The 13,364-nt window shown below is 41.4% G+C and overlaps 1 protein-coding gene across 1 annotated transcript in view; it reads left to right on the forward strand.

Annotated features, from left to right (window-relative positions):
* The first annotated feature begins 228 nt into the window (after nucleotides 1–228).
* The window catches only part of LOC148542015 (hexokinase-1), a 58,208-nt gene continuing 45,072 nt past the window's right edge, over nucleotides 229–13,364 (forward strand). Inside the window, exons 1-2 of the mRNA XM_088476116.1 lie at nucleotides 229–460; nucleotides 8,973–9,135. Coding sequence (XP_088332242.1) covers nucleotides 398–460; nucleotides 8,973–9,135 — 226 coding nt within the window. The 5' untranslated portion in view covers nucleotides 229–397. The remainder of the gene's footprint in view (nucleotides 461–8,972; nucleotides 9,136–13,364) is intronic.

The following is a 13,364-nucleotide window of genomic DNA, read 5'->3' on the forward strand; positions in this document are numbered from 1 at the left end:
CAGTGTACACTGGTGGCTTGCACACCCCTCCCCCTATTCCTTATTCTGCTGCTGTACAGCCTCCCCATGCCCTGATACTACATCTTGCACACACCCAGCTCTGCATTTATAGATGTTGTATGCACACACACAGCCCCCCCAGTGATGATGATCGAGGCGAGCCTCTCTCCTCAATGCAGCAAGTCCTCATATTACAGCCAATCCCCGGCCAGGAAGTGGGTTGGATCTAACATGACACTGTCAGGGAGGAAAGGAGACATACAGCAGCAGCAGCTTGGTGTAGAAGGCAGTGAGGAGGAGGAAGGTAGTACTCTGCTGCTATCAGAGCATTGCTGCACAGCACATCTCATCTGCTACACACACAACACCATACACCTAACATATACCAGTCTGCAGGATGATAGCTGCCCAGCTCCTGGCCTATTACTTCACAGAACTCAAAGATGATCAAGTCAAGAAGGTGAGTGAGAACCCCCATTTATTAACCCCCCATGACATCACTGTCGTCTGTCCATCGTTTACTAATGTAGATGGCAAAAGTAGTAACTGTCTGTTGTGTATATCAATAGGCTTTTACCTGTACGGGTCAGTATGATCCAGGTGCATTAGTGGATAGAAGAACAGCAATGTAAGGGGGTGCAGGCAGGAAGGCTGTAGCAGGGATCCTGCTGGTAGAAGGCTGCAGTGTCCTTGAAACCAGGATGTGGATGACATTAATGTGTTACCCTGTTTAGGCCTTTCTCTAGTTCTACGCACATGCAAACGGCCTGGTCTGCTCATTGTACATTGGTTGGGTGGGAAGAGACACCCACATTACCTGTACCCACCTTACCTGTACCAGTGCCTTGCCTGGTACAGGATGTGTGTGTGGTATATGAATGTGTGTGTGGTACCTGCTTATGGAGGGATAACTTTTGCAATCATGTTGGAAATGCATTTTGTGCTCTCTTTACTAAAGCAAATGGATTTCCTCCTGTGTTGTTATTAATAGCAGTATCTTGCATCATATTGTGTATTTACTCATACTGACAATGTATGTAATCATAATTAGTCCTTCAAGAGGGATTATCTATCTCTCTCTCTCTCTCTCTCTCTCTCTCTCTCTCTCTCTCACTCTCTCTCACTCTCTCTCTCTGTCTGTCTGTCTGTCTGTCTGTCTGTCTGTCTATCTATCCAACCTTTAGCTTTCCTGCCATTATCACCATATATCCGTGAAGCAACATTGGCATATTCTGCAGACTTGTACAATGCTCATCATCATTAACAATTCATTTGAATCCATAAATTTATGACTAATACTTGTATAAATTTAACAAGACAATATAATTACTTGTATAACTATAACAAGACAATATAATAGCAGCTGGTGATTCCCTTAGTTAACTGTATTCCTGCTAATCCTCATCCGGTTACTGTACATGCAGAGAAGGCTGGGTTTATGTGCTAGCACACACCTCAGTGTGGATGTCTTGGATGTATGGTAGGGCTCTTTTTCTCATTCAGCAGGTCTATTAAACCAAATGAAATCACTAACCTGTTGCTGGGCTCAAAACACTCGGGAAATAAAACAATTCAGCCGTGTCACCTCTGCTGTGTACAGTATTTACTAGGGATATCCTGAGGGGAGGTCAAACCACTTGGATCATTTTATATCTGTCGCCATTGCTAGAATGGTTTCAGGGTTGTAGGCTCCCAAATTAATGTAATTTCTTATTTATCTAATTCAAAAGCCAATCCATGTTTAGTGGGTTAGGCTGTTATTGTGTTACAAGCTGTAGTGAAATACAGATATATATTAAGGAAGGAGAAAATTTATTATTTTGCCTGCTCCATCTGTTGTCTGATGGGTAGATGAGTGTTATGTGATACATTTCATTACCAGGCCAATAATAGTGTGATGCAGAAAATGACCTATTACATATGTTGTGTAATCGTTAATGGATTTGTACGCTTTGGGGTGCACATGCAGGTCCGGGACAGGCATGGAATGTAAAGTAGTTGAGTGCAGCGTATCTATTTGACTTGTGACCTTGTATAGGTCAATCCGTCTGCTCACTCCAGGTTTGTGACTTTTAAGAAATAAAGTACTGAAATAATATGCTCATTATTGTAGATAGTAGGTCTATAGGTTATATCATAGCCAATGTAAATTATAATTATATTGGAAGACCGCTCCTTCCCTCCCCCATCCCACCTCTACAGGCCCAGGGGGCATAAGCTCTAATACTATAGTGATTTGTCTTATAAGGTCAGCCATTTATTTCTCATGCTGATTGTACAGCACTGCAGAATATGCTGGCGCTATAAGTACTGGATAATGATACTACATGCTGCATGCCTGTAGCTTTACTTCTAACTACTGTGTTGAAATTAATATTAATTGTTTATTCAGTATTGTCATGCAACATATACACCTTCGCCCTTGTAATACAGCCTGAAGGACTTTCTTGTCATACATTGTTTGATCCTGAATTAGCATCATTTTACAATTACTTGTACAGTGTTTTATGAAATCATAGTCTTGCTTTGTAATGCTAGTACATTTTATCTTATTACACCATCACACTACTGTAGCACAATACAGGGCTCACTCTATTGTACTGTCACCGTGGCGACACCAAGGAGGTGGAGAGGAAGAAGAAAAAAAAGGAGCATATACAGAATAGCTTTTTGCAATCAGCTGACTCTATAGTACTATACAGTTATTTTTGCTATGCTTTGGTGGAATGTAGTTGTTAAGTCTAATTTTTGATGCCTTGATTGGCTGAATTCAAAGAAAATATAGAAATAAACTATAGTAACTGTATAAATGTCACGGCGCATAACCTTTCAAGTTGTTATTGTGATAATGGGTAAATGTTTTTTAGGAGCTATTAATGTAATAAGTGGGTATTAACTGTGAAGTGATGCTAGTTATTATACTTTGTGTAAGTATTTTGTTTCATTGCAACAGATTATAGCTTAATGCAACCCAGCACTAAAAAAGCTACTTGTGTACAAATGCTAGTTTCTCTAGGGATACAAGGAATGCACCTTCAGAGTCACAAGTCTGGTTTTTGGTATGTTGTGTAATGCTACTCATTATTGCATTGTGACCAGTATTTTTAGCTACCAGAGTCGGTGGCCACTGACTGTTGCAAGCCCAGAGACTATATAAAATGTTGAGAACTATATGTGCACCAGTTTTAATGCAAACCATGTTTTTTTTTTGTTTTTTTAGCTTACCAAAATTGGTTTATATATAAACACTGTGGACTTTGTTTTGGCAGCATGTTGGAATATACCGGCATATTTTTATATTACCGTAATATTTATTTATTTATTATTTAGGATGAAATGTAAACAAAATCCTGTTTCCTTATGTTAAATGTTTACTCATTTTTTTGTGATTGCAATTTGTATTCCTATTTGTGCTGCCATACAGCATGTACACTGGGGGAGGGGGTTATGTCACAAGCTTAACTCCCTTTCTTAAGTCCCTTCAAGCACACACTAGAACTGAAAGTACCAAAAAATAATAGAACTGAATGGTCCTGTACACACTCATCTTCCAACAAATGTTTTACCCTACAAGCAGGCCATGCCCATCTCAATAAATACTGAGTTGGCAAGGTGATGTGAGTGATGACACAATTGGCACTGTCACATTGGTTGTTGTGCCCATCTCTTTTCATGCCTGCCCTCCATATCTTCCTGAAGTCAACTATGATTTTTTTGTCCTTTACAGAATTATTAATAGGGCTGCTCCCACCATGTTTGTATGCACCTAAACACAGCGGGGATTTGTGCAGCTACTACTATAGGAGTTTGAGTTGGCTTTGGAGGTTTAACGAATAATTAATGAACACATTCACTTTCAAGCTGATAGACCCGGTGTTACCCAGGCCTGTGGAGTCTCACCTCACTTACTAGGGATGGGGATGAAGAAGTGACTTCTTGCACAAAACTAATTTACACTTCTGCCTCTGATTATCCTCTGCAACAGTACAGGGCTCGCTTGCTGCTAGGTCTGTGCCAGTCATGAATACGGTCAGATGCACATGGCTGATATCTTTAATAATAGTTAAACAGTTATTCTCCTTTGTTGAACTTCCTTTTAGGAGTGGTGATATACAACCACCTGTTAGGCCACACCATTACATCACACACCAGACTGCTGTCTTCTGTGCATATCTCAGCTCTAGGCTGCGGCATACTGTGTTACACTGTGTAAGTTGCTTATTTCTACTGAACTGAATTGACATAGAAATGGATTCCAGTTGAAAGATCAACAGTAAACAGATCGACAAGCAATAGGTCGACACCAGATGGTCGACAGGGACGAAAGGTTGACAGATACAAAAGGTCGACATACTAAAGATCGACATGTATGTGGGCGACAGGGTCAAAAGGTCGACATTGGAATGGTTGACACATGAAAAAAAAAAAGGTTTTGAGGGCTAGGGTTAGACACTAGGATGGACGATTAGGGTTAGGCACTTACCCTGCTGGTTAGGGTTAGGTACTAGGAGAGATGGTTACTGTTAGGCAAAGAGGGAAGGGTTATGGAGTAGATTAGGGTTAGGAAAAAAAATGTGTTGACCATTCAAATGTCAACCTACATCCATGTTGACCTTCCGTGTGTCGACCTATTGTACCTGTCGATCTTTTGTTCCTGTCAACCTATTGACTGTCTACTATTTGGTGTCTATCTAGAAATTGCCTACCTTTTTACTGTCGATCTAATGAACTGCACCCATAGAAATCTATCTGATCGCTAGCCCTCATATTGCATGTTTTTTTTTATATTCAATTAAGAACAACCTATGTTGTCATAGATTATAGGGTATTCTCTCGGTTTGTCAAGTGGAAATCCCAATATTGGCCACATAAATGCTGCCCCAGGAAGCAACTAATTTGTAGTCAAACAATTGGATCAGGTTGCATCACACACACTTCTCAGCCATATGTATTTACTAATACTCCCAAGTTGAATGAAGTATGTAGGTCTTGTTTTATATAACTTTTGATATTAGCAACGCTCCTCTTTTCAATATTGGCCACCAGCACAGTATCATTATTCTTGTTTTTCTGTGCTGAAAGCAATTTTAAGCAACATTTTTTTCTGAATGCTGCAGAATGAAGTGTTATTGTAAACATGCTGATTGGTCATGTTATGGGGTTGTACATTCCTCCCATCCGGCCCAATTTTGGTGGGACAGTCCTGATTTGAGGGGACTATGCTGCCATCCGATAACGGGGAGGTGTGTAGGGAGCAATTCCCCTTCCCACGTATGGACACAGGTGCTGCCACTATGTACGGAAATAAATGGTGTTTTTGTAGCTGGAAGCAGCCTGGCACTTCAAAAGTGCTGAGCCCACTTCCGGGGGTCCTGGCCAGGTCTATCTGGAATGTAGTCATGGTCACAAGGACACAACTATGACCTCAGCATGCTGTCACTACGCCACCTTTTGTCCTAATTCTTGGATTAGCTAATGTTGGAGGTATAGGTGTAGTATTATTATGTTCCTCAAGAGAGCTCAGCGCACGCTTGGAAATTATATTCACATGTTGGTCATGGTTAAACAGTTTTCTGAAATAGAATATGGTGTAACTTTGCTCCTTTAGTATAACTGCCTTACTCCAAGTCACATAACTGTTTTCTTTCGCACACCGCAAAAGTTACATCTATCAAAATTTCTATATCAAATGATAATGTAAATAATATAATTCAGTTTTTTGAGTTGAAGTCAATAAGTTAAATAATAATCATGTATGCAATTTATATGGCGGTCGCCATTGCTCCCAATCACTGGGCCTGATTCAGCACGGACTGCAATCGCAACTGCGTATACAGATCTAGCGATTGTCAGCCATTGCGCATGCATAATAGCAGCACTGCGATTACGGATGCACATAGGAATACCTCGCAGAGTGAATGACAGGCTGTGAGCGTTTGGGGGTGGTGACGGGGGAGTGGTAGGAGAAACGCAGACGTGCCTGTCTGTTTGAACGGCGTTTTATGGGCGTGCATAAATTGGCCACTGCGATTACATACGCAGCCTGAGTACTCACTGCGTGCGATGAGGCTTGCACTTTCTGCGATGGGTCAGACCTGCTGTAGTTGTGTGTGACGGGCCGATGTGCTCGATGTTACTGATGTATGCGCAGGACTGGAAGGTATTATGGATGTGAGAAGTAGTAGTGGGCATCTCTATGCTGGCTGAGCGGTAGCTGGCATTAGCATATTTCCGCAGCTGCATTGTGTGCGGTTACGCAGCTGCGATCGCAATTGCAATCCGTGCTGAATGTGGCCCACTGTAAGATATGGACCAGCAATACTCTTCTTGCTCCTTGCTTGCTTAATTTAAGCAAGCAGCAGCGTTGTCAAAGGGCCTGATTCATTACGGATCGCAACTGCGATTGCGCACGCAATCGGCCAATTGTTGCGATCGAGACTACGCAGACCCATCGCAGAGTGATTCACAGGAAGTGCCGTTTGTGGGTGGTGACCAGGGGGTTGTCGGCAAAACGCAGGCGTGCCAGTGCGTTTTAACGCTGTTGCAGGGGCGTGCATAAATTATCTACTGCGATGCCTTACACAGCTCGAGTGCTCAGTGCGTGTCGATGAGGTTAGCAATTTCTGAGTAAGGTCAGACCTTGTGCAAGTGTGCATGAGGCTGCGATTGTACTCGATGTTACAGATGGTTTCGCAGTCTTGCTAAGTATTACGGATGTGTGTAAGGTTAGGTGGGCGTGCCTATGTAGTGCTGTGTCCGCATAGCGATCTCAATGGATTAGCATATCATCGCAGCCAGACTGCGTGTGTTGCGATCTATAGTGAATCAGAACCAAAATCCCTTGTCTGAGAACTACTTCATGTGAATGGAAGTTCAGGGAAATTGTCAAAGAAAGGAGCACCTCAGTATGAGCAAGGACAGTTATTGGGCTCTTCAATATATCCAAAGCAATTCCATCCAAGAAATAACATTAAATCATATATCTTTAAAGAAAGTGTAAATATTTAAAATGAAAAAACTATTAAATGAAATGAGTTTTGATATCCTCACTTATAACTGATTCGCTTTGATGTAATCACTACATGAACCAATTTATTAATTTCTGCTATAATATTCAGTGCTGACTTTACCCAGTGCTCAGACAGGCCCAGTCACGCGTGTCCCTACTCTGGAAGTTCCTGTGCAATGTTTAGCATATCTTAGTCTCTCTAGTAAAAACAATCATCTACAAGTAGCAGCAAGTTATAACAGCTGTGAAACTAACTCACTTGTCATAAATCACTTTGGGGGAAATGTACTAAGCTTTGGAGAGAGATAAAATGGAGAGAGATAAAACACCAACCAATCGGCAAAAACTGTCATTATGTTGCAGGCTGTGTTTGAAAGTGACAGCTAGGAGCTGATTGGTTGGTACTATTTTTCTCTCTCCAAGTCTTAGTACATATCCCCCCTTTTTATTGATCCTTTTTTTTCCTTTTCAGAAAATATGTGATACAGAAAATAAAATGAGGCTGCTGCAGAATTTGTACAAAGAGTGCACATAGAAATTGTGTATTTCCTTCCCTGTGTAGAGTTCAAGATGCTCTCTGGTTGGCAACAATAGAATATTTTATTATTTATTTATTTATTTATTACCAGTTATTTATATAGCGCACACATATTCCGCAGCGCTTTACAAAGTGAATATTTTGGCCATTCACATCAGTCCCTGCCCCAGTGGAGCTTGCAATCTATATTCCCTATCACATGCGCACACACGATTTTTTTGGGGGGAACCAATTAACCTACTGTACCAGTATATTTATGGAGTGTAGGAGGAAACCGGAGTAGGCGGAGGAAACCCACGCAAGCACAGGGAGAATATACAAACTCCACACAGTTAGGGCCATGGTGGGAATTGAATCCATGACCTCATTGCTGTGAGGCAGTAACTCTAACCATTACACCGTCTGTGCTGCCCCTGGTTTATACCAAGCACACGTCATAGATACTTCCATTGCAGTAACATTTTATATACAACAAATGAGTGGCATTAATTAAACTGCAAAAAACCTCTGTAATACAGCATAAACAGCTCCCAGTTTTGTCTATAGCTTTTTTACTGTTTTTTCGTTGCAAACACTCGTAAAACCATAATCTGTTCCTGCAACGTCACCAAAATAATATCCCAATTTGTACTTGCCCCTGACCACCTGCAGATAATGCATAGGCGCCTGAGAGAAACGTGTCTCTTTCCTGCTCTGCTTTTGTTTGCAATCGAGCAAATATTCCTTAGGCAATGATAAAACTCCCCCGTTCTGCCCAACCAGATGTAGGTAAGTGTAATTGGCATAATCACACATATCTGCATATGTGGGCACACACTGTTCTGGGCATACACGTTGCAAATTCCCGCAAGATGCACCACACCAATAGTTCTCACTCTGCATTATTTACCAACTTAATCGAGGAATCAGATTAAGTAATTCCCAAAGGATTATGGACACTGCATTATTACTACAGTATATTACACTTTATTAAGCCTATAAGCACTAGAACATACTCAAAAATTGCTGTCTAACCAACATTTTGGCTGTTCTTGGAATGACATCATAAACAGCATATAGTTGATGGAGTAATGAAACTTTAACTATGGCTCCTAAGATTATTACTTATTAAAAGTTAGGGTTCAAAATTGTACAATCACATCACGATTATTTTGTTACAAAGTGTGTCCCTGTAAAATATATTTTTGTCTCTTTTTTGCTTCTTTGCAAAACCACAGTTACAACTTTATTAATCCTCCCTAAGACACAGAGGTGCCATTTATTTATTTATAAAAAGAGATACACAAATAGACTTACAATAAGTGTAATGCCACCCTATGTATTACATTTGTTTTCCAACCTACTTGAGGAATGAACAGTGATTTGTACCAACTTGTTGTTGATCTAATTAAATCAATTGTTTATATTTCCTTCTTCTCTTTACAGATTGATAAGTATTTGTACACAATGCGGCTTTCAGATGAAACCTTATTGGACATTATGTCTCGGTTCAAAAAAGAGATGGAAAATGGACTGTCAAGGGACACAAACCCAACAGCAATTGTCAAGATGCTTCCAACTTTTGTGAGATCAATTCCTGATGGAACAGGTAAGCTAACTTCTCATATACACACAGCGCTGCACTGGGGGCAGGACGGCCATACTTTCACACCTGGCTTTCTCCAGATTTTGACTAAGCGGCTTTACTGGAGATTATTTATTTTTTGTTTGGACTCCGTGAACCATTGTACACATTCATCAATCATGTGGCCTTAGCCCAAACGTGTCAAGGGGATAATGCACATATTTAAAGAGGGATACTTATTATTTTATTCCAGGATAGCATGCCGTTACATTGTCGGCCATGTGACAGGATCCCTGCACAAACACAGCCACTTTGCGTCCGACTCAGAAACAATCTCTCTGTGTCTAAAACTATACTGTACTTTTCCATATTAATTCATAGCTTAATGAGGGTGACATGAGAATTTCTGATTATAATGTCAATCATTGTGTTTGGACTGGAGTAATCCTCTTTAATAAATAATTACTGAGAACTGCATCTAGTATACAGTATAACATAACTTATCTGGTATGATTGGTCAATATCGAGTAATATATATTTGTACATACACAAATAAACTCCAGGTACAAAACTTTAAATCCTGGTACTGTTCCTATTAGAGACGGTTGCCAGTTATGCATGTTATACAAATAGCCTCACAGAGTGCACTAATGCTGTCCCCAACAGCAAGATCCCGCATGAGACAGAACCTCTTCTACAGTGCTATCACCGGGTGCTTACAATTGTTGTTTTATATAAGAGGCACATTGTTTGCACCTATATCTAGGCCCAATATTTGGTGGAATTTAATATATTTATTGGAAAACCTCATATACAGTATGTAGCTATGTATGGAATGTTCCAATGGGTTGATTACGGGATCTAAGCCTAACCCTCCCCCCACGCAACCTAACCCTCTCCCTAGTGCCTAACCCTAACTATATTGCCTTACCCTCCCCCTAGTGCATAACCCTAACCCTCCCCCTAGTGCCTAACCCTCCCCCTAGTGCCTAATCCTGCCCCCATGCAACCTAATCCCAACCCTCCCCCTAGTGCCTAACCCTAACCTTCCCCCTAGTGCCTAACCCTGCCCCCATGCAACCTAATCCCAACCCTCCCCGTAGTGCCTAACCCTCCCCCCACGCAACCTAACCCCAACCCTCCCCCTAGTGCCTAACCCTCCCCCTAGTGCCTAACCCCAACCTTCCCCCTAGTGCCTAATACTCACCGTCAGGATGTCAGCAGTCAGGATTCTGGAGCCAGGATTCCGATTGCTGTCGGGATTCCGGCACCGGGATTCTGACCTCCAGCATCCTGTCCACTGGGATGCCGAGTACATCCCGTTCCAATCAATATCCTAGTCATACCTGAATAATTCATGGCATGGCATGTTATTCCAATGGTAAAATTGTATACACATGACTGTAGTATTCTTGTGTGTTGTAATATGTTATGTAAATAGACCCTGCTTTACCCATACTAATAGCAGTCTGGACATGTTAGAATGTGTATACAGTGTATGAGAGTACATGCTCTCTGTCCTCATTCCGAGTTTGAATGACCCACTTTCTCCCTCTCCCCATAAGTAGCCAGGGAAAGGGCCTGTGAATCGCTAGCTAATCTCCTTTACAGGATACTTTCTGCCTGTGCTATTAGTGTATGTGTGGCCTAGCTGCCACCTATTTAGGCCTCTACACTGTAAATAACAGCAGCAATCTTATTTGAAGAATGCTAAGCTGTTTTGCTGCTAAAATTCAATTACAAAATGGCTATTACCTTCAGTGCTCATACATCATTGCAGATACAAGGTGACATTCGTATCACTGAGATCTGACTGCGGTCATAACAGAACTTGTATTACTCACCATGTGGATTATTTAATCATTTATTTAATCACTTTAATTGTAACTTTGGAGGTACTTTTTTACATAGTTTTTTTTTTTTTGCTGGCTGGTAGCTGAGCACATGAGGATCCAGTATCTGTTCTTATTTAATAACAGTGAGCTCAAATTTGCTGTAAACCTCAGCATATCGTAAGTGTAACATTTAAGCATTGGAATGGTTACTATAACATAATTACAGTACCAAGGTTATTGATTGGAGTGGGTTGGTCCCGATAGGAAGTCTCCAAAAAGGACGGGCCCTGCAGTGAAGTGGATGGGGCTTCGTTAGAAGGAGGGAGATGGGCAGATTTGGATGTGCTATGGTTGAATTGGGGGAGTTTGCCCACATTGGGTACTTGGCTTCTGCCCGAATAAAACCAATATCTACATTTTTACCCTCTAGTTTATTATCATTTTATAAACTATAGGTAAAAGTGATGGTATAAGGTGATAATTCTCCTCCGCTCGCTGTTTCCTCTACTTTTATAGAACTTCCCCCTTTGAAGTGATTGTATTGTCCTTTCAGCAAGGCAAAGTCTAGACTCAGGGCAGATACGGATAATGTATGGTATGAAGTTTTCACAGTCTGTCCTTCTTGCACTAGTTCTTGGAGGTGTTACATGCCAGTCACATTGCAGAGGGGAACGTTATGCTACAACCATTTAAGGTTTCCAAGTTATTAGTTTGTGGAAGGGAAACCGGATCTTTGATGTTAGGAACAGATTGTCACTCTAACACTAAAGCACATAATATATGGAAATTGAGCTACACAAAGTGTTAGAGCCACCAAAGTGATAGTCAACAAATAAAAATGGGATTGGGACCACTATAGGCAAATAGTGTCTGCAAAAATGATACTTTACGGTTATTAAAGGATTCAATAAACAAATGGGATGGTGGATTGTCAGCACAATGCAAAGTTTACGTGTAAAGATTATTATTAAACCTTACATAGATAACTTATTTATATCTTGGTACATACTCTGCAGAGATTTAGAATAATAGAACATTATTCAGACAAGTCACTCCCTGGTCCAGCAGAGCTTGCGATCAGACGCCTCTGTCACAGGCACAAATATAACAATCTGCATCCAGCATAATCCTTATGTACAGTACATACAGTATTTTACATTGCCAATTAATACATTCCAGATGATCATCTTATTTATCTTTTTGTGAAAATGGGAGTAGTAAACTATAACCTCACAACCATCCATATTTCAGAGAAACAGTCTAGATGTGAGGGCTGCATTGGCCCGGCAGTTGATGAGGTATGGTCCATTCACTGCTGCTTTTCAGAGCCGAGCAGCAGTGAATGCATGCAGTGCGTTTTTCCCATGTGTGCCTAGCATTCAAAAGGAAGGGGACGGGAAGGGGCGTGGTGGAGAAGTGCTGGTCACGCCCCCGGGATGTGTAGTTGTGTGGTCCATGACCTCTTATAGTGCACGCTCTTGTCTCACTTCCCACTGGGACATATGCTTTGAAGTGTGGTAACTGTATTACCTAATACTGTCATCACCTAGTCGGCCTGTCACTCAAGCTGGGTACACACTTGAAAGATATATCTGCAGATGATGACTGTTCATACACATAAACAACCATCATCTGTCATCGGGCTGTGTGTCCCGCTGGCCGAGGGGGGGTGGGGGTCGTCCTCCCCTCCCCACGGCTTCTACAGCAAGTGTACGGGCGGTCTACACACAAAGCACGATGGATGGATATATCTGCCATCGGTTGTGCAGCAGAGCCAACGTAATATGTCTGTGAACGACATTGTTCACAGACATATCGCTGGTACACACTGGCTAATGGGCACCCGATATATTGGCAGATCAATTGATCGGCCAATATATCTGCCAGTGTGTACCCAGCATTACAGTTGTAAGGCTATGTTCAGATAACCAAACAATGGTAGACAACATAAAGGAAAAAAAATCTGAACTAAACCAGCTAGACGGCTTGTTACAGTTCTTAGCTTATGTGAGTGGCATCGTTGCTTTCATTCTGTGACATTTCAAAGGCAGCATATCTGTGTTGTGTTGTCCGTGTCTCTGGTGTCTTGTGTTCCTATATTTAGCCAGGATGTCATGACAAGCTGGTTAAAAATACAGGGTGCTAACAAACTGAGAAGGACAGCGAGGTTCAGACTGAGAGCCTGTCTGTGACACCTGGACACTTGTTAATTGTGCTTTTTTGCTCTGTTGCTGGAGAGTGACAGAAGTCACCTCACTTATGCTTTAAAAAACTGTTGGTGTGATAGAGACCATTCCTACCTGGCATCTTACAGATATAATGATCAACATATTCCTGGTTCTTGGTAAATCAACAACTGTACATCATCAACTACTTGTTCCAGAAAATGTTTCTTTTCCAACTTATTTACTGTACATG

The sequence above is a fragment of the Taudactylus pleione genome, unplaced genomic scaffold, assembly GCF_031769625.1.
Source record: "Taudactylus pleione unplaced genomic scaffold, aTauple2 ptg000016l, whole genome shotgun sequence".
Classification (NCBI taxonomy): Eukaryota; Metazoa; Chordata; class Amphibia; order Anura; family Myobatrachidae; genus Taudactylus; species Taudactylus pleione.